This window comes from Dipodomys ordii, unplaced genomic scaffold (genome assembly GCF_000151885.1).
Source record: "Dipodomys ordii isolate 6190 unplaced genomic scaffold, Dord_2.0 Scaffold2, whole genome shotgun sequence".
NCBI lineage: Eukaryota > Metazoa > Chordata > Mammalia > Rodentia > Heteromyidae > Dipodomys > Dipodomys ordii.
Genome location: NW_012267218.1, coordinates 8002399 through 8026077, shown reverse-complemented (window position 1 = coordinate 8026077; position 23679 = coordinate 8002399). Strand labels below are relative to the sequence as shown.

General features: G+C 52.8%; 2 protein-coding genes across 2 annotated transcripts in view; both read left to right on the top strand.

The window, feature by feature from the left end:
* LOC105983387 (alpha-1-antiproteinase-like) overlaps positions 1–3847 on the top strand; it is a 5230-nt gene extending 1383 nt beyond the window's left edge. Inside the window, exons 3-5 of the mRNA XM_013013235.1 lie at positions 2628–2640; positions 2848–3031; positions 3769–3847. Of these exons, the coding sequence (XP_012868689.1) occupies positions 2628–2640; positions 2848–3031; positions 3769–3847 (276 nt within the window). The remainder of the gene's footprint in view (positions 1–2627; positions 2641–2847; positions 3032–3768) is intronic.
* Positions 3848–4928: 1081 nt separating this feature from the next.
* Positions 4929–22837, top strand: Serpina5 (serpin peptidase inhibitor, clade A (alpha-1 antiproteinase, antitrypsin), member 5). Its single transcript, XM_013013225.1, has 9 exons — positions 4929–5571; positions 6438–6708; positions 7529–7688; positions 8283–8482; positions 17388–17465; positions 17577–18199; positions 19818–20088; positions 21051–21198; positions 21795–22837. The coding sequence occupies exons 1-9, from the start codon at positions 4938–4940 to the stop codon at positions 21978–21980; spliced, it is 2571 nt and encodes an 856-aa protein (XP_012868679.1). The 5' UTR covers positions 4929–4937; the 3' UTR covers positions 21981–22837.
* The last annotated feature ends 842 nt before the right edge of the window (positions 22838–23679 follow it).

Below are 23679 nucleotides of genomic sequence, written 5' to 3'. Positions count from 1 at the left end.
GCTCTTCTCCTCCTTCTGCTTTGTTGCTCCTCCTCTTCCATGATGACATGTAGCTGCATGCCAGATCTAAAGCTCACTTGCCTGGGCAGTCCATTCTTATGGAGGAAGTGACTGCCAGGCACACAGGAACCACTGTACCCCAAGGGGCTCCAGAATGTTCCTCACTGTGGGATCCAGGGCTAGTTGAGGGCAGACCAAGCCCCCTTGTGATTCTCAAGATGCCCTGACTCCAAAGAGTTTGATCACTGCCTCAGGCTGTGAACACACTAGGGGTGGGGTGTCAGGGAACTGGGCACTTTTCTGGAATAAAAGATGCTGGACTTTAGCCGGGCGCCGGTGGCTCACACCTGTAATCCTAGCTACTCTGGAGGCTGAGATCTGAGGGTCACGGTTTGAACCAGCCCGGGCAGGAGAGACCGTGAGACTCCTATCTCCAATAAACCACCAGAAAACTGGAAGTGGTGCTGTAGCTCAAGTGGTAGAGCACTCGCCTTGAGCTGAAGAGCTGAGGGACAGCGCCCAGGCCCAGAGTTCAAGCCCCACGACCGACCAAAAAAAAAAAAAAGATGCTGGACTTCCACACTCACCTGGCATTGAATTTATACCACTCTAAGCCCCCAAAGGTGTCAACTTCCTGGACCCTCTGATTACCCTGCTGACAGTTTGCACAGTTTATAGATGAGGAAACCAAGGCAAATTCAGTGACTTAACTACCATGCTGCAGGATCCATCCCTCCAGCCTGTCTTCCCCGCTGCTGGGCCCTGGAGGGAAGAAGGATGTGCCGTGAGCCGAGAGGACTCCGCACACTCCTGCTGTCCTGCCCACATTTCCAGTGTTCTGACTGCCCCTAACTTGACAGATGAGGAAACTGAGGCACAGAGAGATGGCGTGACTTGTCCAAATTTATAGCTCAGAGATGGCAGCATCAGCCTGACTCCAATACCTGGCTTCTGTCCAGAGCATTGCAGGTGCCACAGACCAAAGGTCAGAGGCGCCATGCTCACAGCAGGGACAAGGGTCTGTCCTTGGGGTGGCAGCCAGGCACAGGCTGACCCCTGGGCTCTGTTACATCAGCTCCTCACTCGCTGAAGCGCTGAGGGACGGAGCAAAGCCCAGATGTGGACTGTGGTGAAAGGGGTGTTGTATTTTCACTTTCCTGAAAGCAAACCCCAGGGTTCCCCATGTGTGACAGCCCTGTCCTGTCCTTGCGAGGCCATGGGGGACAAAGCTGGAGCTGCTGTTCCAGTGGATGTGAGGGGAGTCCCAGAAACGAAGCCCGGGGTGCCAAAAGGAAGTTCAGCTCCCATCTCATGGCCAATGGTAGGTCCTGACTCGGGTTGATGGCTTCCTGGGCATTGGTGTGCCATGAGTCAGTGAGGGCTAGAGTAACAGAAACAGAGAGAGAAGAAGGAGAGAGACTTCAGTGACAGCACAGATCTCACAGCCTAACACATCCAGTCCTCTCTTGTCCCAATATTGACATGATGACGACACTGGGATTTGGCTTGACGTGCTTTGCCATCCCAAGTTCTTCCTGGCTCAGGGATCCCAAGCCCTGTCCCAGAGCTATGTGTGTATATTCATTCAGTTAAGTCCCAAGCACCTAGAAACGCTTCCAAAAGGTCTGCTAAGCTGGGCACCAGTGGCTCATGCCTGTAATCCTAGCTACTCATGAGGCTGAGATCTGAGGATTAAAGTTTCAAAGCCAACCCAGACAGGAAATTCCTTGAGACATGGAGATGAGAATCTCCAATTAACTACCAAACGCCATAAATAGAGCTGTGGCTCAAAGTGGTAGAGCACTAGCCTTGAGCACAAAAGCTCAGAGACAGTGCCTAGGCCCTGAGTTCAAGCCCTAGAACTACCACCAAAAACAAAAAGTCTCCTAAAGGAACCCTGAGTCATTAAGGCACCTCCTCCTGAACACCACAGGCTGTACCCCTTCTACTATCACCACGGTTCTTTCTTAAATTGCCTAAGACATAGCTTTCCCCATGGCTAGAGGCTCCTCGAGAGAGAGCAGGTTTCAGGTCAAGGGTTTGGGAGGAAGCATGCTCAGCCCAAGAAGGGGTCTACCTTGTCCCAGATGCACTTTCCTTGGGGTTGAACCTGTGAGGTCCAAGGCTCCAAATGCTATAGTCCATGGCAGTAAGCTGAAGGCCCTGGACAGGCCCAGCCCATGGCTGGTGAGTGTGGCCTGTGAAGGCTGACTGTCCACACAGCCGCCATCCCTCCCTCTCACCTGGCAGCTCCCTCACCTAGTTCATGGAGTCACTGGACTTTGCTGCCCCTCCTTGTGACATGGGAGGGGGCCTGCTGAAGCCCAGAGACAGGGCTATATGGACTAAAACACAGAAAATGGTGGGGAGGGCTGGTGGTGGCTTGAGCCGCCACACACTAAGCAGATGTGAGAACCCCTGGGGTCCCTGGGTGTAAAGAGGGAGTGCTCTAGAGTGGGCCCATCTGCAAGGAGTTCGCTGTCTGTGGGATACCATGTCTTCCCTGTGGGTCTGGACGTTAATCATTAGCTGAGTGGGGAGGATTGCATCCTGCTCAAAGGCCCTGTTTTCTGGTCCACCTGCACTTGATAAACCACAGCTCTGACAGCCACCAGGGCCCCCCGCAGGACTGGCAGTGCGGTGAGTAGCCCGGGGACCATGGATACATGGAGACTGCAGTGGGAGGGTGACACGTTTGCACAGGACTATGAGCTCTCCTGGGTCCCAGCAGTTCAGTGCTAAAGCCAGGAAAGTCTCAGGCCATCCAGGACCACAGTTCACTGCCCCGTGCCTCCTGGACGTGAGAAATGCCAACCCTATGTCTGGTGCCCACTGTTCTTGCTGCAGTACTGTGCAGCAGGTATCCAGACCCAAAGCTTGAGGTGGATCAGGCTGGGGCCAAAGTCTTCCGGCTCCCAGACCAGGAGTTGTTGGCACGTTCCTGCCAGAGAAGATTCTGGGTGATCTCACATAAATCCACAGAGAAGTTCGTGGTGTTGGGGGTGGGGATCTTGGCAGCCATGCTGAGCAGGTAAGTGGAGATGTGTTTTCAAATGTCCCGTCCAGCTGCTGAGGGGAAACAGAGGAGAAAGACCACATAGGAGCTACTGCAGTAGTCAACATTAGAGAAACGTGGCTTTTCATTGGCCAAGAAGGGCCACTACAAAATATATGTGTGATGTTGAAGATAGATGCGGTGAATGTCAAACATAAACATAAATGTAAGTTGCGTAGGTGGCTGAGAGAAATATCAATAGACAAACTCTTGTGATTTTTTTTGTTTGGAAGCGATTTCAGGGTCCATCAAGTTTTGCTACAACAGGGTTCTGTGTATTTGTGTACATTGTATCCAGGCTGCTTCCCAATGAGCCATGACCACAGAGGCTATGGCCCTGCCAGATCACAAGGTCACAATCGGGCCCTTCCCTTCCCTAGGGAAAGTTTCTGAGCCCTGGTTTGAGGAAAATACATGGAGACTTGGACTAGGATCCTGTCCTACAGGGGAGGAGAGAGGCCCAAGGATGTGAGAATGGGTGAAAGGGAGAGCGGTAGGCATAAGGCTGCCACAGAGATATTAGAGCTGCTGCTGGGCTGTTGGCCCCAGAGTCCAATAACCATGGGTCCTTTGATAGAGCAAGAGCAGATCTGGTGGGGAAAATGGCACCGTCTACCTTGGCCAGGTCAAGTTCCTTGTGAGAAGGAGATCAGTACCGGTCACGGCCACCTTTAGCAGGTTCCGTTTGACCATCACTCCCCCCTTCTTGGAAGGGTTGTAATACGAACTGTTCCCCTGGCCTCTGCTGGTGGAGGGGAGGGTCATAGGAAGTGTCGGGAACGTGGACTGTAGACTGTAAAGTACAGCATGGATGGCAGGAGCAGATGCTCCAATGACCTTGGAAATGCTCAGCCTGTGTCCTGTCCCTGGGCCTGGAGATAAAGCATGGAGGTGCAGCACAGGGAAGCAGGGCCTGGTGGAGAATAGATCTGGGCTCCCGCTTGGACACTGGCTAGGTGGTGACTTGGTCATTTCCTCTCTGAAATGAGACGAAGCCTCATTATGTTGACAGGGATGATAAATAAAAAGGATGGGGACACAGGAGCATGCTTTGTGAATCTAAAGTGCTGCTATCAAATAAAGGCACTATGCATATGGTGAACAGCAGCGTATCTCCCGGTATTCTGTCTGCACCAGAGCACAGGTGTTCCTCTGTAATGGAACTCCAAGGGTAAGCACAATCAGGTGATAAAAGACTCAACGAAGATTTATCACTCCAGGAAGTCGAAAGAGCAGCAGGGCAAACACCCAAAGGAGTGTCTCCCTGAACACGGGGAGGCAGGACACTTACTGGGGACACTCAAGACTTGTTCACAGTGGAAAGGCCCGCCATCACCTTCAGAGGCAGCACATGCGACCTTCAGGCTCAGTGGCAGATCACACTTTCTACACTGTGTGGTCAAAGATGGTGGGCAGGAATGCCTGGGTGGAGGAAAGTTAGCTCTCGATAAGCCATGCTTACTGTAGCTCTGTGGAAGAGGGGCTGGATAGGCAATTCTATCCAGCTTGAACCAATTCCATGTGGGTTTTCTCTGGAAGGTCTTATCTGAAACAAAAGCAAAACAAAGTCACAACAAAACAAAAACGTGAAGGGGTATGAGTCCTGTAGAGGGCCTGTAGGTCCTTACCAGCACAGGTGCTGCTCCAATGAGTCTCCACCTACAGCAATGCGTCAGCAGTCCTGAACAAAAATGTGAAGGGGTATGAGTCCTGTAGAGGGCCTGTAGGTCCTTACCAGCACAGGTGCTGCTCCAATGAGTCTCCACCTACAGCAATGCGTCAGCAGTCCTGAGGCGGGGCCTGCTGCTATTTAAGCAAGGCCCGACATCTGATCGGGAATGCTCTAGGTATCTTTTTCCCTCTGCAGATCTGAGATCCAAGCATGCATCGTGTTCTCTGCCTGCTCCTTTTGGTTGGATTCCTGGACCTTTCCTGTGGTCAGGGTGGCAATGAAGCTCCCAACAACAACTCTGACAAGCAGGCTCAGGGGGCAGAGGAGGGTCCCTTACACCCCCAGGTCACTGCTGGCAATATGAACTTTGCCTTCAGCCTCTTCCACATAATTGCGTCGGAAAGCCCTGAGAAGAATATCTTCTTTTCTCCACTGAGCATCTCAGCGGCCTTGGCCATGCTGTCACTGGGGGCCCGTGGACGGAGCCAGACCCAGCTTCTCACCAGCCTTGGCTTCAATCTCACCGAGCTGTCCACACGCAATGTCCACCAGGGCTTCCAGCAGCTGCTGCGTGTCCTCAGCCTCCAGGACGACAGATTGGAAATGCGTTTAGGCAACGTGCTGCTGCTGAGCCACGACCTGGAGCTCCTGCCGGGGTTCCTCAATGACACCGTGGCCTTCTACAACCCCAAGATTTTCCGCCCCCATTTTGAAGACGCTGCGGGCACAGTCCAGCTCATCAACGACCATGTAAAGAAGGAAACTCGTGGAAAGATCATCGATTTGGTCAGTGATCTGAGCCCAGACACCGAGATGATGCTGGTGAATTATATCTATTTCAAAGGTGAGGTCAAACCACTGTAACCAGCCCACTGTTGAGCATAGAGGTTGGGGTGCTGCCCCCCAAAGTATAAGGGTGGGGGAACTTACAGGGAAGCAGGCAGAGACTGAGTGGCACAGCCAACCATCTCTAAGTCCATCTGATCATAACTGCCTGGAGTGATACAGGCTTGCACAGTGCTCAGTGCGATCATTGCCTTGAAACCATGTGCTCTCCCTCACACTTACCTGCACAGCTGTATGCCAGCTTAATGCTAGTCCTCAACCTCCTCCCCACATCTGCTGCAGCTGGCTGTGGCTGGAGGAAATAACCCAAGTGGACAGTGGTCTCGCCTGGTATTTGTGAGTGTGGGTCTGTACCAGCCACCGTACATCACCTATGGATGGTCCCCTCACACCTCTCTATGCTCCCCAGAACCAGGAGGATCTGCTTCCTCCTTGATCCCCATGCCCTTCTCCACTCTTTCTTAAAAACCTTGCTTTGTAGTCCATGGAGAAAGCAGATGGAAATCTCTCATCTTCTTGCCTCCACATCTGCCCCCCTCCCTGCATTCAGAGCAGTGCAATGCAATGGCGGAAGGGACCCACCTTGGATGGAGAGCCAGCCCCTCTGCTCCCACTCCGCTCAAGGATCCCCTCCTGTTTCCCCCTTGAGTTCCAGTGCTGTGCACACAGCAGCCAATGAGCACTCTCTACTACTTCTTCCAAAAGCTGAACAAGCCTGAGGGCTCGTCTGCCATGGATGCCCTTGGTGGTGTATACGAATGAGATAGAAGGGACCAGGCTGAGGGCCCCTGGTGGTGCTCCTCCCTTGGGGGGTTGGCTCTCTGGCCATAGATACTCTGTTGCCTCCTTTACATCTCCCTTCAGGTCTGTGGGAGAAGCCCTTCTCTGTCTCCAAAACCAGGATGGATGACTTCCACGTGGATGCGGTCACCACGGTGAGAGTGCCCATGATGCGGAGTTGGTGGCCGCACTGGTATTTTCACGACAGATACGTGCCCTGCTCTGTGCTGCGGTTGGATTACCAAGGCCCTGTAGCCGCCTTCTTCATCCTTCCTGACCCAGGCAAGATGAAGCAGGTGGAACTGATGTTGACTCCAATGATGCTAATGAAGTGGAACCGCTTGCTCCAGAACAGGTAACCAGCATACCACCTCATGCTAAATTGGTCTGCAGATAGGCTCTTTACTGACAAGCCAGGGTCCCCAAACAGGTTGTGGTGGGTTCATTATGCAAGATACTTGTCCTCGCTTTCCATGGGGTCCCCAGGATAGTGAACTCTTCTATGGTATTCATAATATCATTTCACCCTCACCAGTGGAGAGAACCATCATAGAGGCTGAGGGATCTGGATGTAGCTCTTCTTTTGCACAGGCTATGGGTCGAGTGATATTGTGTCTCTGACATTGTTGCCCCCATGTGAAACAAATGTAGTGCTCTCTGGCTGCCTGAGTGGCTTAATAAAATTAAATCTACCCTCACAAGGAAGTAGTAAGGCAGCTTTCCACCACCCAATGCCTCAGAGTGAAAGGTTTTAGCCATAGTAGAGGAAAGAAGACATCCTGAGGTCCCCCACCGAGGTGAAAATTTCACTCCGATCTGGCTGAAGAAATCCAGTACAGAGCAGGTGCACAGGGCCCAGCAGAGGCAAAGGCAAAGGGCCATGTGGAGGATTTGCACCCGACCCTCCCAGCCCCTTGATGCCCCAGAACTCAACATCTGTGGAAGATGAGTTCCCAGGGGCAGGAGCTCCCAGGCTGTAGGGCCCAGGAGACACAGAGGAACGCAGCCTGCTGCCACTGCAATTGCTCTCTGAGAGGGCACCTGAGCCACAGGCATTCCTTTTGAGCAAACGCAGAAGTGGAGGTATGGTCAGAGTACCCTTTAAGGAGGACTGAGCATTCCTGGAAATCTGGTTGCTTCATGAATTGAATGGTTTTCCCCAATCTTCTTTCCAGAAAGTTTTACCGAAAAGTGGAGTTGCATTTCCCCAAGTTCTCCATTTCAAGCTCCTATGAATTGGATCAGATTTTGTCCACGCTGGGCTTCAGGGACATCTTCTCTCAGCAGGCTAACTTCTCTGGCATCACCAGACAGCGGAAACTGCACGTATCCAAAGTGAGTGATCAAGGATCAGCAAGTCTTGGGGGGGGGGAGGGCGGGTCATGCCTCTAGGGAGCAGCTGGGGTGGGACAGTCACATGCTAGTCACTGAGGGTCATGTCTCAGAGCTGACACATTTCCTCAAGGAGAGGAAATGCAATATGGAAATAGCCCAGGTGTGTGTATATGTGTGTGTATGTGTATGTGCACATGTGTGTTTAAATAAGAGTAATGTGACTTTGGCTGGGGAAAGCAGACATGTACTAGAGACCCTCTCAGATTGAAGACTTGTTTCTTATGACTTTGGGACATTGCCTGGTCTTTGAATTAACTGTCCGCATGTGGAGAATGGTCAATATGATGCTGATTTTGTAGAATGGCTATGGTGATCACGTGATCTCACATACACAGGGTTCCATTACTGATACCTGTCATCCAACTCAGTGACCACAGGTTTTTGCCATCCCAGCAATGGGTGGTTTGGCAATGCTGATCACTAAGAGTTCCCTGTCTTCCAGTCCTTACCCAGCACCACCCAGCATAATGTCTGCAGAGGTAATGCCTGTGGAGGTAATGCCTGTGGAGGTAATGCCTGTGGTTTCTCTTGTAGAGTTTCCACAAGGCCACCCTGGACGTGAATGAAGCTGGCGCCGAGGCTGCCGCGGCCACTGGTTTTTCCATTGCTTTTTTATCTGCCCAGCACAACCCTCCAGTCCTGCGGTTCAACAGACCCTTCTTCATGATCCTCTTTTCATCCAGGATGCAGACTGTCCTCTTTCAGGGCAAGGTGGTCAAGCCCACAACCTCTTAGCCCTTTCAGGTCTCCCTGCCTCCAGCGGGAGGACTTGGCTGGGAAGGGCTGCATGGAAGCGGCTCTGTGGTCAAGCCTGGGCATGTGAGAGGGGCTTGAGTCCAGGGCAGAAGCCATTGGCAAAGGGAGGGGCATGGGTGGATGGGGGTGAGATGGCTGGGGAGCGGGAGAGAGCCTTCTAGCTGGCCACATTGATTAAACCAAGTGATGTCTCAGAGACTCTGAAGCCATTCTGCTTACATACTGGACCCTCACAAAGGTGTCTTCTGCCTGTCCCTCTAGGGTTTACCCTGTCCTTCCCTGGAAAACCTGGGGGCATAGGGAGAAAGGTGCTCTAGATCCCAGTAGGCTGTCCAGGTGGATGGTAAGGGGAACCCAGGCCTCCTTCCAGGTTAGGATCTGGGAAGGGGAGGCACCAATCCAGGCTGGTGAGGGCTTCCTGCCTGTGGCCATAAGAGGTACTCGTATTGCTCTGGTATGGGTGGCTTTGCCCAAGAGTGAGGAGACAGGAACAAGGGACAAGCTGGGAGCATGTCTTTCACCTGCTGGCCCTGCCACTGATGTGCTATGGAAATTCATACAAACTCTGCCTCTTCTTGGGCCTCATTTTCCCCTCCTGAGTAATATAGGCTGTCCCAGCTGGTCCAGCCCATATTGAATTCTTCAAGGAGCAAGGTCCCTCACCTCCCCCTGCAGAGAGAGGGAGAATGAGCACAGCTCCTGTAGAAGGAGGCAGGCCTGCAAAAACTAGCTTCGTTAGCTGCTGACCTCAGTGGTGTATGACTAACGCCTCCTCTGGGCAGTGGCCCATGGGTTTATTGGTGGACGTGGCTCAGAGACTGATTCACTTCCTTCTTCCTTTAGAGTGGAGTCTAGTCAGGTCTAAAAAGGGACCATAAGAGATTCTCCCTTGATACTGCCTGCCCTGATGCCTCAGTCCCTCCTTCTGCTCTCCGATCTCCTGTGATTTCAGTCACAGAAGATCCTGCTGTCTCCTCAGGCCTCCTCCAAGCCTTTCTCCTACAGATTTCCATCTGAGATGCCATACAAGGCCTCACACAAATGCCCACCCACACCCCTTCAAGACAGAAGGCCATCCTGCTATCAAAAGCAACTGGCCTGAGAATCATTTCGCCTTTTTAACCTACCCCAGCCCATGAGATGAAACACCTCAGTCAGCACTATGTGCTCTGACTTCCTTGAGCTCCCTGATCTCTGCGCCAACTGTATACACCAGTGCCCCAGCCAGTACTTACAGAATGAATGAATGAACAAACGATTGAGTGAAGAAGTGAATGGGAAGGAAAGCTGGACACTGGGCTATGTACAAGGTCGCTGAGCTATTTGTTCTGCACCACCACTGCTAACAGGCCCTGGCCTGAAATTGATTGGGCAAATATTTAGTCCAACCTCTCAGATTTCAAAATGCCCTTTGGGAGCATTAAAGAGAATAACACTGAAGTGAAATAAAGATGTCAGGCAGGAGATGCTGCAGCCCGCGTGCGGTGCCCGGGCCCCTTTTACATTTGTCGCTGTCTTTGGGACCTTGGGTTTGTAAAGGTTCTGCCACTAGCCCAAAGCCAGTGTGCAGAGGGACCATCGTGTCTGTGATCCTCTGGCCATCTGCCAGCAAGAAAACATGTCTGGCCTCTGAGGCGGAGTGCAGACAGAGACAGCGTGACCACCTGTGACACACTCCGGTCCCCACGAGACCCTGGATCGCAGGAGGGTAACAGTGGTGAGGAGTCTGGGAGTGGCATGCAGAGATTGGCTCAGGGGGTGATTCCCTTCCTTCTTCACTTAGAATGGGGGCTCACTGTGTCTGAGAGGGGACAGCAAGCCATAGGCCTTTTTGGTACCACATTCTGGCCTTCACAAAACCGTGGCAGATTCCAATGCTGAACCCTACAAGTCCATTCTGTCCAGCTGGCTCATGGTCCACTTGGAGTCAGAGTCAGATTGTCCTTTAATGCACCTACACTTCTGCCAGCTGGCTGTACACGGCATGCCCACAACCCCTTCCCTGAGAGTCTGGTGGTCAGCTAGGAGAGTTGACAGAATGTTGCCAGTTTATGCTGTTAATCAAGGGCAGCAATGAAGTCTCATGAAAGAGGGGCACAGGACAAAGCCTGGGGGAAGGGGAGCCTCCAGGACCTTTCCCACGCTTCCCCCTCCCCCTCGATGCTCCTCCACGTGATCAGCTGCTGGCTGGAAGCTCCTGGGTCCTTGTCCTTTCCAGTTTATGGCAAATCCTACACAGCACAGTTAATTATGTTGGCCATTGATGAGCCTTGTCTTTCTCTTGTCCCTAGAGGGCAGGAGTGATGAGGCAAAACTTCCCAGCCTTCCAGTCATAGGGTTGCTTTCTCTGGTAACCAGAGGAGTTCTATGTCGGACACTACTATCACTTAAGAAATTGAAAAGGTTTTAGGGATCAAATACAAAATTTAAAAAAAAAAAGATTCTTCCAGTACCACTCCCTATGAGGTGTAAGAACCTCTGACTCAGTTGCTGGAGAGAAGAGCTCAACTATGTATTTCTTGCTATGTCACAGAGCAGGGACCGGTGGCCGGGCAGCCGGCAGAGGGACCGCTGCAGTGTGGAGGGAAGTGGACAGGACTTCGGTCCCACCACTCCATCGGTGATACACTGGGGCCATGGCTTCTCTTGTGGATCTGAATTCCCTCCTCGGTGAATGGAAGCATAGAGCCCTGTACCAGCCAGAGCCCTGGAAATGGCAGGGGGGACATGGGGTCCCCAAGGATGCAGGTCTGGGGCCTTGGCTGCTGACTTGGTGTGGTGGACACAGGGCAGGGAGGAGGCCCTCTGTGGGATGTGGTGCTTCTCGAGGTGAGATGGTGCCATGCTGACAGCCCCAGGCAATAAGCCCCTGCCAGCAGTTAAGGGGCCAAGTTCTTTCCAGATTTCCCCTCTATAATGAGCATGGCTCACGTTGGATTAGAGTCTGCTCTGCTCCAGTGTGACCGTGTCTTAACCAGTTACATCTGGTTAAAGAAGGAAGGGAGGGAAGAAGAGAGGAAGGCAGGAGGGAGTTAGGGAGGGAGAGAGTAAGATGGGAGGGAAGGAGGGAGGAAGATGGGAGGGAGGGAGTAGAGAAGGAAGAGGAAGGAGGGAGGAAGAGAAGGAGAAAGGAAGGAAGAGATAGAAGAAGGAAGGAAGGAAGAAAGGGAAGGAGGGAGGGAGGGAGGGAGGGAGGAAGGAAGGAAGGGAGGAAGGGAGGGAGGGAGAGAGGAAGGAGAAGGGAGAGCAGGCACCAGGAGGGAGGGAGAGAAGGAGAAAAGGGAGAGGAGAGAAGAAGTAGGAATGAAAGAAGAAAGAAGGGAAGGAAGGAGGGAAGGGAGGGAGGGAGGGAGGAGGGAAGGAAGGAAAAAAGGAAGGAAGGGAGAGAAGGAAGGAGAGAGGAAAAAGGAAGGGAGAGAGAGAAGGAGAAAGGAAGAGAGGGAGAAGAAGGAGGGAGGGAGGAGAGAGAGGGAGGGAGGAAAGAGGGAAGGAAAGAGGAAGGAAAGAAGGGAGAGAAGAAGGAAGGAAGGAAGGAAGGAAGGAGGGAGGGAAGGGAGGGAGGGAGGGAGGAGAGAGGGAGAGGAAGGAGGGAGGGAGGAATGGGATGGAGGGAAGAAAGGAGGGAGAGAAGGAGGGATGGAGGAGAGAGGGAGGGAGGGAGGAAAGGAAGGAAGGCAAGGAGGAAGGAAGGAAGAAAGGAAGGAAGGGAGGAAGGGAGGGAGGAATGAAGGAGGGAGGGAGGGTGAACATGTGGACCCAGACCCAGGCAGACAAGTAACAGGTGCAGCAAGGTATGGTGTGCAACAGCAGAATTATGGGAGGTCAAAGGCAGGGTTGACCTAATCCCAAATTCCCAGGATTTTCCTGAAGACGTCGGGTGGTGATGTATTGGCTGGTGATGTATCCAACACTGACGGATCACAACACAGGCAGTGTCCGGGCTGAGAAGAGCCTGGTTTCTAGTTCTCACCCTCCCTGGGGCTCCCAGAGGCCCTGTCACTGACCTTGCCCTCGGTCATGAGAAGCATGGGTGGGGGTGGGGGATGTCTGGAGGGAGCACGGACCTGCTGTGAGCATCGAGTTTGCTCACGGAGTATACTGGGCCCTGCGCGCTCTACCTCGCACCCACACGACCTTCCTGGGTCATGGCCACACACTGTGCACAGGGCTGAGAGGAAGCCACAGGCCCGGGAATTTAGAAACATCATAAAGCTCCTGTCAGCAGAGGGCACCCGGTCTTAGACATGCCCTTGAGTTAGGGCAACATGAGAGAGCCTCAGCCTCAAAGGAGAAAACTGAGCACAAGTTGAAGTCCCAGATGTGGCCCATTTCTGAGCAAAGAGCCCTGGCCTCAAGGTTCTGGTCCCCAGGCCCCTAATCTGATGAAGACCTTCCACGTTCCCCTTGGCCTTCTGAGCATTGTGGGGTCACTGGTGACTGGAGGTGGGTGCAATGACCTCTGCATACCCACCGTTGTGAGACTTGCCCACTGACTGCAGAAAACGGACGGCAGGCTTGTGGGGAAGCAGCCCAAGGCCACAGAATCCACAAGAAATTGACTGCAGGAAGTGAAGGAATCCTGCCTGGCAGAAGGAGGGTGGTCAACTGTGTCCTTTGCTCTGCTCCGGAGCACCAGCAGCTGGCAGCCTGGCATTTCCATCTCTTGGGAGGCAGATGGTGGCCAGCATGGCCTTGGGGCACAGTGAACAGGCAGCGTGGTGAGAGGCTCTGACTCAAGCCACTGTGTCTGCTGAGGTCTGTTGGCCAGTGCATGAAAGGCCGCACGGAGCAGGATGGGCGGGGCTGGGCTGGGGTGGGGACAGAGCCCTGGGATCAGAGACAATAACAGGCTGCAGCCCAGCCCGCCCTCTGCCCTTTCCTGAGCTCCGTGGGCTGCCTTCTCTGCGGTGCACACGCTTGGTCTCTGCACAGAGTGAGTACACCATTGGGATGGGCCCCGGTGGGCTTGGGGTGGAGGGGACAGGCCCAGAGTACCAGATTTGGAGAGATCTAAAGTTCTGTGGGGTCCCAAGGTGGCAGGAAAGGCCTCTGTGGTGTCCAGCAATAAGCTGGGCCCTTGGGTGGGGGGGAGAGGTCAATGAGGTAAGTCTCCCCTCCCCCAGCCACCTCAGCAACACTGAGCCTCAGTTTCCTCACAGGGAGGACGGAAATGGTTACGCCATCTACACAGTGTAACTGAGACACAGCTACAATGCTGTGACTCACGCAGGCGCACTGCGCCCCCTGTGCAGACGGGCTAGGTGGTCACCGCCAGAAGGGACGTTACAGGCATCTGGTAGGCAAAGGCAGAGGTGTTGCCAGCCATCCCACAATGCCCAGCACAGCCCCCCTACAAGGAAAGATCCCGCAGGCAGAGGTGGGGGGCCTCTGAAACAAGGCCGCAGGACCAGATGGGGACACAGCAAGTTTTTCTGTTCTCAGTGCCTGTTGTCTTGGACCTTAGAAATCAGGAAAAACTCAAATGTGATCGGCTCAGCTGAGAACAAACAGCCCCCTCACACTCCCAGGGTAGACGCTGGAGGCTGCCCGCAGGCTGGTCCTGCCGCTTCCCTGACCCCCGGGAGCTGCTGAGCAGCGTGTGACACAGCAGAAATCACATGAGAGGAATATCCAGTTTTTCTAAGGGTGGGGCTTTGAGAACAACAACAAAAAATAATAATAATAAAACAAGGGGAAAATCCTAGTGAAGGAACAGATATTGGATCATCACACACACACACACACACACACACACACACACACACACACACACACACACACACACACACACACACACACCGCTGCATCCTTCCTCAGCTGAGTCTTGAATCAACCATGTAAGACTGCAGCTCACTCATGTTGGGCCAGGAAGGACCAGCCAGCCCAGCGTCTCCCTGTCCTCCTTTGGGACCTGGGGCAGACATACCCTGGCTCTGCATTGGTACAAATCTCCATCCAAGCTGTGTATTTCCACCAGAGCAGAATGCAAATGCTCAGGCTTTCTAAAAATTTTTTTAAAGTGAGCTCTTGAGGACTCTTCTTGCCGTCAAAGAAGCCTTTCTGGCCTCTGCGATACTAAGATAATCCCAAGTCTGTAAGGGACCTAATGCGAGAGAACAGCCTGAGAAAAGCCGGCACCCAGAAGATAGGGGCAAGGAAGGAGGTGTCATTCCCCAGAGCCACAAAAGGCAGCCAAGGTCAGCGCGTGAGCTAGCCAGAAGCACCCAGATATGAACCCAGGTTCCATCATTCCCTAGCTAGAATAAGCTTTTCCATTTCTCTCAGCCTCCGTTTATCCATCTGTAAAATGGAGCTGATGAGCAGGCCTTCCTGCTGTGAATTTAGATGTAGCCATACCTACAGAGAGTCTCTTAGGTCCTTCCAAACTAGTGGCTTTCCTAAAGGAGTGGATCCAGACAGAACAAGACCACCCAGGGGATCCGATGTGACCCTGGGCCTTGCAGCACAGACCCTGCTATCCCTGGAGACCTAGAGAGCTGTTGGTCAAGGTGGGGGAGCTATGGTGATACAGCTGCTCTTGTCCCCCAGTGTTGATTATAGACAGACCTGGTACTGCCAGTGAAGAAACTGAGGCCCAGGGAGCAGGAGCAGCTTGCTAAGGAGACCCGACCAGCTGCATGGGTTCTGGGGCCGCTTCTTCCTGTAGGAAAGCTCTCATCTTTGCCCTGAGCTTTTGTGGGTTGTCCAGAAGGACCTCCCCCACACAGGGGTACAGAACACAAAGACCGGGCAAAGGACACAAGACTTCCTCCCCACCATGTCTTGAAGACTTGGAAAGGTGCTATCTTGTGAGAACCAAGAGGGAGTGCAGCAAGAGGGCAGAGTGTTGCTGAATTATCTGCTGATTAGGGTTATCTACCTCGGGGCTCACAGAAGCAGGATTTTGAGGCACAGCCCAGGGATCTGGGGGCGTTGAATGGGCAGTGCTTAGAGACGCTCTCCTGTCTGTGGAATGGAGCCTGAGCCGCCCCTTGATGGACAAAGTTATATCAAGACAGAGAGCTCAGTGGAGAAGGGATGTCTCACTGGGCTTCCTGTGGCCAGGTGAATACCGAGGCTGCTGTACCCCAATCCCAGGGGTTCTGCAGGCAGAATGTTCTAGAAGAGCCTCCTCTGAACTCAGGGTGCAGCTTGAGATTGGAGATGATGGGGATGAACTCAACTCTGGTCGCAGAGGCAGGCCTGCAGCCCTGTCTGCAGCTCCCACGCCTTCCCGGCCAGGGGTCTCACCGTGGGACCACCATTCTGCTGCTTGGACCTTTTGGGGTTTGGGTTTGCTTGGGTCTTAGGACCACAACAGGCTATCCCTCCTGATCTGGGTCCAGGGGACTCAATGAGATGGTGGCATGGGGACCCCAGGAACCTGGATTCTTCCCAAGAACAGTGCAAGGATGAAACATCACCAAGCTTGTGTCTGCATGCATGGGAAGCTTGCACCCCACGCTACCCCCTGAGGAACTGGGGTGTCAGCTGGGGGCTTTGGGATCTGCCATGTGATATACCTCATGTCCCGCAGCTCTGGCAGCATGCCACACTAGGGGTGTGTTGTCACCCTAGGGGTGGGCTGTCACAGTAAGGGTGGGCTGTCATACTGGGGCGGGCTGTCACACTAAGGGAAGGCTGCCACCCTCCCAAGGCCCCAGGTAGGCCTTGGCTCCAGGAACAGCAACTTGCTACTAGGAGAATACAGTGAGCTGAGGTTTGAACCCACGCAGCAAATGAGGAGGTACCAGCAAAGTAGACGATGGGAGGCCCTGAGGCAGGTGCTGGACAGACAGACTTGAGGGAGGAGGAGGAAGAGGGACTAAAGGCTCGAGAAGGAGGCAGGAGCATAGAAAGCCCCCAGAGGTCCACCTGAGGGCAGGAGAGAATGCAGCCTCCACTGCAAGACTTAAGGAGAGACCCCACAGGCTGGGGGCTTAGACAGCAGGGATCTATTTTCTCATAATGGGAGAAGTCCAAGATCAGAGAAATAGCGGCACACCTCTCCTTGGCTGGCAGGTGCTACAGACTCTGTGTCTTCACATGGTCATCCCCAGGTGTGTACCGGGATCCTATCACCCTCTTTATTTATTCATTTTAATTTTCTAGTACTGGGATTTGAGCATAGGACCTCACATCTGTTTGGCTGGCACTCTATCCCTTGAGCCAGACCCCCAGCTAGGCTTTTTGCTAGTTGTTTTAGAGCTGGAGTCTCATGAACTTTTCTATCTGGGCTGGCTTCAAACTTCAGCCCCCCAGAGCTCAGCCTCCTGAGTAGGTAGGACTATAGGTGTGAGCAGCCAACAGTGGGCTCACAAAGATTAGAGCCCATCCAATGACCTCATTTCAATGCTTTGTACACGTCCCTCTGTAAGTGAAGTTTTACAGTGAGGTGTTGGGGTGAGGATTTCATATGAATTTTAAGGGGCACTATTCACCCCCTAATGGAAGAAGAAAGAGGTCTGGATTCCCACACTGAGTGTGCAAGCATTTTTCAGGAAGGGACAGTGTCACACAAGGGTGACTTGGAGCAGCCTCAGGAAGAGGAGGGTATTAGTGGACACCCCAGTGCCCTCCTTGGCTTCTCGCTGCACAGGGGAGCAGCTGGGCTGAGCTGATAGGACCACAGGGCTGGTCAGGAAACCCACAGAAACGCCTGTGACCACGGGTACAGACTCTCGTTCCCTGCCAGCCTCAGCAATGCTGACAGGACAGAGCGTGAGAGGCTCTCTCCCCCCACCCCACCCTGACTCCCCACATCAAGATTGATGGCATGGCTGGGGAAGAACCCTGTCCTGGTGGCCATACCTGTACCTCCTCTGCCTCCTGCTTCTTCTCCTGACTGTTGGACATCATGCCCCCGAGTCTCTCCTGAAGCAGCTGTCTCCCTCTGCTACAAACTCTGCTCCAGCCTTTGCAGGGCAGCCCTGTAGATCCAGCCTACATGTTGGGCATTGGGTGTGTTCATCCCTCCACAGTGTCAGCCTTGCTGGCTTCCCAGGGTCTCTCTCCACAGGAAGTAGCCCAGCCATGCCCTCTCCAAGAACACCTTCTTGTTCTTCCTTTCAGGGCAGCCATCATGAAGCTGGTCCTCCTCCTGTGCCTGATGCTCCTCAGCCCTCAGGTTACCACTCGCCGCTACCACCCCCGGGAGATGAAGAAGAAAGGCAGGAAGCCCTCTGGCAGAGCTACCGTGGCCTCCGGTCCCAAGGATTTCACCTTTGACCTCTACAGAAGCTTGGCTTCGGCTGCCCATGGCCAGAACATCTTCTTCTCCCCTGTGAGTGTGACCACCAGCCTGGCCATGCTCTGCCTGGGAGCCCAAGCCCACACAAAGGCACAGATCCTGGAGAGTCTGGGCGTCCACCTCCAGCAGAGGTCAGAGGACCAGCTCCATGAGGACTTCAAACAGCTCCTGCAGGAACTCAGCCAACCCAGAGAGGGCTTCCAGCTGACCCTGGGCAACGCCCTCTTCATGGACCCTGCAATCGCCATTCACGACAGCTTCCTAAGGGCCATGAAGACGCTGTACCTGGCAGACACCTTTCCCGTCAGCTTTGGAGACCCCATCGCAACCATGAAGCAGATCAACGACTATGTGGCAAAGCAAACCAATGGCAAGATTGTGGACCTGATCCGCAACCTGGACAGCACCCATTTCATGGTGATTGTGAATTACATTTTCTTTAAAGGTGAGAATTGGGGCTGAAATCTGTACTTTCTCTCTCCTGCCTCCTGCTTTTAGCAAAACAATAGACACAAAAGGGAACCAGAGGGTGGCTTTCAACCCCCCTGGGGTCTGGGATACAGGAAAGACTTTCTTGCTGGTGAGATGGTGTCAGTGGAGGCAGGCTGCCCTTCCCTGCCGCCTCTCAGAGAATGAGTATGGCGTGAAAGAGGTTGGCGGACATGTCCCAGCCCCTCCCTCACCCGGCCCTTGCCTGCTGCCTTTCCAGTTGCCTTGCTACCAGGATGTCTGTAGAGAAGCACCTGCTGCTCCTCTGAAAAGTTCTCTCCTCACCTATACTGCAGGTGAACACCCAGCCCTGCCAGTGGGCGACTCTATGTCTCCTTCTAGATGAGGTGCCCCTGGCAGCCCTCCCAGCTCCCACTGAGGGGGGGGAGGGAGCAGGAGTGGAGAAAGAGGAGGGAGAAGAGAGAAAAGGCAGGAAGGGGGGGAGTTCAATTGTCCTGTCCCTGTTTCAGCAGCCACAGACAGCCAGGGTGGGTCTCGGTCTGTTATGGAGTTGAGGATCAGCCATAGATTCGGAGTCTGCTGAGGCAGTCCCCTGATTTGTGGCCAGTGTCCATGGGAGGGCTTCTCCTGTAAGGATGACAATCCCATTCATGAGGCTCCGCTCTTATCACGGATTTGATTCCCAAGGACCCCACCTCCTAATATTGTGACCCTCGGGGTTAGAACCAACAAATGAATTTTGGAGAATAGACACAAATGTCACTCAATGGTGGAGAGTGGCACAAACGAAGTCTAGATTTCATGATTCCTAGCTCAGCATGGATCCTGCTACAGCAAGCCGCAGAAGACAGGTGTAAAATGAGTCTGATTTTTGGTGGGGGTCTGTCTTTAGTAACTACTAAGACGTGAGGGTCAGACATGGTAACTCACTCCTGTAATCCCAGTTACTCGGGAGACAGAAACTGGGAGGATGGAGGTTCAAGGCCAACTCAGGCAAATTAAGTAAGACCCCATTTCAACTAGTAATCTGGATGTGGTAGTGCTTGCCTATGATACCAGGTATTCAGGGGGGTAGTTGTAGGATGATCGTTCTCCAGACTGGTTTAAGCAAAAGAGAAAATGTGGGGGTTGGGAGAAGGAGGGGAGACCTTGTTCACATGACAACTTTCTGGGAGGGAGGGGGAATATCATATCTTTCCAGCAGAGGAAACTGAGACCAAAATCAAATATTAAGGAAAGCAGAGGAACTCTCTCGCAGCTGTCAGGTTGAGCATGGTCCGCCATCTTGTACTTGTCTGGACTTCTTCCATTGGCTATGTGAATAATAGCAGAGCATCAAAGAACACAAAGAGCCAAGGTCCTCAGCAGACAGTAAAGCTGATCTTCTCAGGGGGCAGGTGGAGATGCGGGGGATGGGGGAAAGGGAGATGGAGGGGAGGCCCCATAAGAGGTCCAGGCCGTCCCAGAGTTATTAAGGAACTTACCTTCGGGCCTTGGGAGTTTGGGTGTCCTGCTGCTGTGTCTGCAGACTGTCTCCATTCTTCATGGGCAGGTGGGGTTTTCTCCTTCTTAGACAAAGCTCTCTTCCATCCCCGTCGCTATTTTTTCTTTAGCTAAGTGGGAAACAGCCTTCAACATCAAAAACACTCAGGAGCAGGACTTCCACGTGACCCCGGAGACGGCCGTGCAGGTGCCCATGATGAACCGCGTCGACGAGTTTGACTACTTCCTGGACCAGACCCTTGCCTGCAGGGTGGTGGGCGTCCCCTACCAAGGCAATGCCACGGCGCTGTTCGTTCTCCCCAACCAGGGCAAGATGGAGCAGCTGGAGAATGGGCTGAGCCAGAACACGGTGAAAAAGTGGCTTCGCATGTTCACAAAGAGGTACTCGTCAGAGTACTCCGGGGTCAGCCCAGTACTACCCTCCCATCCCCAGGCCCCAAGGTGGTCCGGGCCTAACAAGGGCTCAAGCAGCCAGTGAGCTGCCTCTACATCCGGGCATTTCATGAGGTCATGGGCCCAGGGGTGTGGCCCTGCTGAAGGAACCAGAACTGAGAGCTAGCTTTCCCCGGGGGGCTCTCTGAGGTCAAGCCGTTTGTATCCACAGCATAGGGAAGGAGCCAGAGTAGCAGACGAGGTTGAGAGAAGCCAATTGAAAGTTATTCCATGAGCCATGATCAGCCTAAAAGTATGTCCTTTGCTTGTCAAGCTCTGGGGCTCACGCTTATAATCCTAGCTACTCGGGAGGCTGAGATCTGAGGATCATGGTTTGAAGGTAGTCTGGGCAGTCTGTGAGACTGAGCTATGATTCAGAAAGGGTCTTGAGAACTTTTCTTAACCTCCCAAGTAGTAGGCTTACAGTATGAATCACTCATGCTCAGATAAGAAAAGGACTTGTTTTTGTTTTTTTGTTTTTGCCAGTCCTGGGGCTTGAACACAGGACATGGGTACTGTCTGTGAGCTTTTGTGCTCCAGGCTAGCACTCTATCACTTGAGCCACCGCTCTTGTTTGGATGTTTTGGTAGTCTCACAGACTTTCCTGTCATCCACAGCTACATGGGATACATCGTGATTCCACTCTAACTAGGGCAGAAAAGTCCCTGAGACCACATCTCCACAAGGAGAAGCTGGACATAGTGGCTTGGGCCTGTGCTCCAAGAAATGATAAAAGTCATGTGTCCAGATGGAAAGCAAGACCTTATCCTAAAAGTAATTGGAGAAAAACAACTCCAGACCTGGAAACATCTAGCCAGCCTAGCAAACATGAGGCCCTGAGTTCAAACCCAAAAACTACCAAAAAATTTTTTAAAAAGCTGTTTTGTTTTGGTGCTTGTTTTTCTCTCTAGGGAACTCCAGCTTTACCTTCCCAGATTCTCCATTGAAGGGTCCTACCAGTTGGAGAAAATTCTGCCCAGGCTTGGTATCAGTGATGTCTTCTCCTCCTATGCAGACCTGTCCGGCATCACTGACCACCCCAACACCCAGGTGTCAGAGGTGGGTCCTGAGACTACTGAGTACCGGCCTTCAGACGACTCCATCCCTTCCCATCCATCCTACCCACCCATCCCACTTCACCCCCCCCATCCCACCCCAACCCATCCCATCCTACCCCAACCTAGCCCATCCGATCCCAGCCCAGCCCAGCCCAGCCCATATCTTCCTCCTTTCCCCAGAGCACAAAGCTGTTCCTGTAAGTCTTATCCTTTTGGCAATGGAAAGCCATGCCCTGCCTAAGGGAAAGAAATCCTATATCAAGTGATCAGATCTCAAAATCTGGGGCACCCGTTTCTTTCTTCCCTAGATGTATGGCCTCCAGCGAATCCTTGAGTCTCCAGGCTTTTCTCTTGTCTGTAAAATTAGAGTCATATGTCATTGTCAGGTGTCACAGGAACTCGATGGCTGACATGTGCCTCCAGGTAGTGTCTGGCTCAGGGCACCTGCTCAGTGGCTCCCTCTCCTACCACTTCATTGCTCAGTGTTTTGGTGCTTTGGTGTTGATTCCCACAGACACGGTTTCAATGTCTATGCCAATTCTTGGAAAGACTCCCCCAACCCCAGCGGTCCACTGACACCTAGTGTCCCCCCTGCAGATGGTGCACAAAGCAAAGGTGGACGTGGATGAGGCAGGGACCAGGGCGGCTGCAGCCACAGGAGTCATCTTCACCTTCCGATCGGCCCAACTGAGTCCACCAAGGATTGTGTTCAACAAGCCCTTTCTGCTACTCATACTGCAGAATCAGAACATCCTCTTCCTTGGGAAAGTGAACCACCCCTGAGGGGGGCTGCTCCTGAATTCCACAGGCCTCCCATTTGGGCAGAGCTCATAGGAGAGCCAGAAGTGTGGTATGGTCATCTGTCTTCTGGTAGCTAGTGATTCACATAGGTTTAGTTGCCTAATGAGGCATCATAGGCCATAATGCTGTCAATATACTGATAATTGCTTCCTCTGATATACAGCAAGGAGACATGGGTGATTAGGACAACACTGGTCTTTCCCTTGCCTTTAGCCAGTGAAGATTAGCCTAGAGAGGCCTAGAGAGGCCAGCTGATGTGCCCAGGCTCACACTGTACCTTTGTGGCATGGACAGGCTAGAATCCAGGGCCACAAGGTTCTGCAGGAGAGTAGGTGTGAGCTACCACAAAGCACCTGTTTAAGTGTGGTCCCACCTATCAGCCAACAACTCTCAATTCATCATGGTTTGGGAAGAACTCTGGAATGAAGGTCTGGTATAGGGGCTACAGCCCCAGCCTTGTCCACATGTGTGACACTGGCATAACACAGTCCATCTGTAAACCTGACTTTCCCCACATACAGAGAAGGATCAAGACAAGAATCCCACCCTTGGAAGCATTAAAGGCTGCTCTAGGGCAGTCACGGTTGGCTCAGTCCACTCACACGCCACTCATCCATTAAGCACAACAGCTGACCATCATCTGTGAGTCCATCATGTTGGGGTCCAGTGCAGGATCACGCCATCCCTAGAATGCAGCCATCATCTCTCTCACCTCACAGGCCAGGCTACAGAGAGAGAACAGAGGTCTTTCACAGACAGTAGGGTGTTGATGACAGGCACTGATGATTAGCTTTCCGAATTTTACTTTGTAATAACAATAAAGCATTTGCAAAGACTGGGTCCGGTTGTCTTTATGAGGCAGCTATCAGCAAGGTGATATTAATGATTTGGTACAGGACACCGTCTGGGCACTCACATTCACCCTTCACAAAGCAAGTCATCGCTATGTTCACATTGTATAGATGGGGAAGGTAAGGGTTGGAGAGGCTAGGCAACTTTCCCTGACACGTAGCTCACACTCAGTGGAACCAGCGTTGGATGACTCCGCTGGGAAGGGGCAGTACTCAGGTGTGTCTTGGCCATAGCAGCCTGTGGTTAATGCAGATGAGTTCCCTCTCTTCTCTTAATAGGCCAACAGGATGAGTGAGTCCTACCTCACTCAGCTTCACACCAATGGTCCCCTGGTCATCTGCCCACAGAACATCCACCCACCCACTCTGCACTTTCCTATCATGCTTTCCCTAAGGCTGTGTCCAACACTGATCCCAGGGGCTGGACGGCATTGGAGATAGAAGCTCATTTGACATTACAAGATCAGAACCCCACGTTTTTACTGCCCTCCAAAGTACGAAGAACCTTCTGTGGACCGGCCCATACTGGCCACTTCCCATTTGTGAGATGATTTCTCCCTCAAAAACTCAGCAAGATCTACCATTGACTGTTTCCTAGAAGAAGATAATAGCAGGTGATCACATGTCTATAACTAGGCCCAGACATCTTATTTATGTTTGTGCTTTGAGCTCAGGATGACCCTCCAGGATTGAGCCTCCTTGTGAGACCACCCCACTCCTGTGCACCTTTTCCTTGCATAATATCTGGTCTTTCTTGGCAAATGTTCTCTTCCTGTTTATTCAACCAGTCCAAGGTCAGAGGTATGTCCTGCCTATACAGAATATCAAAG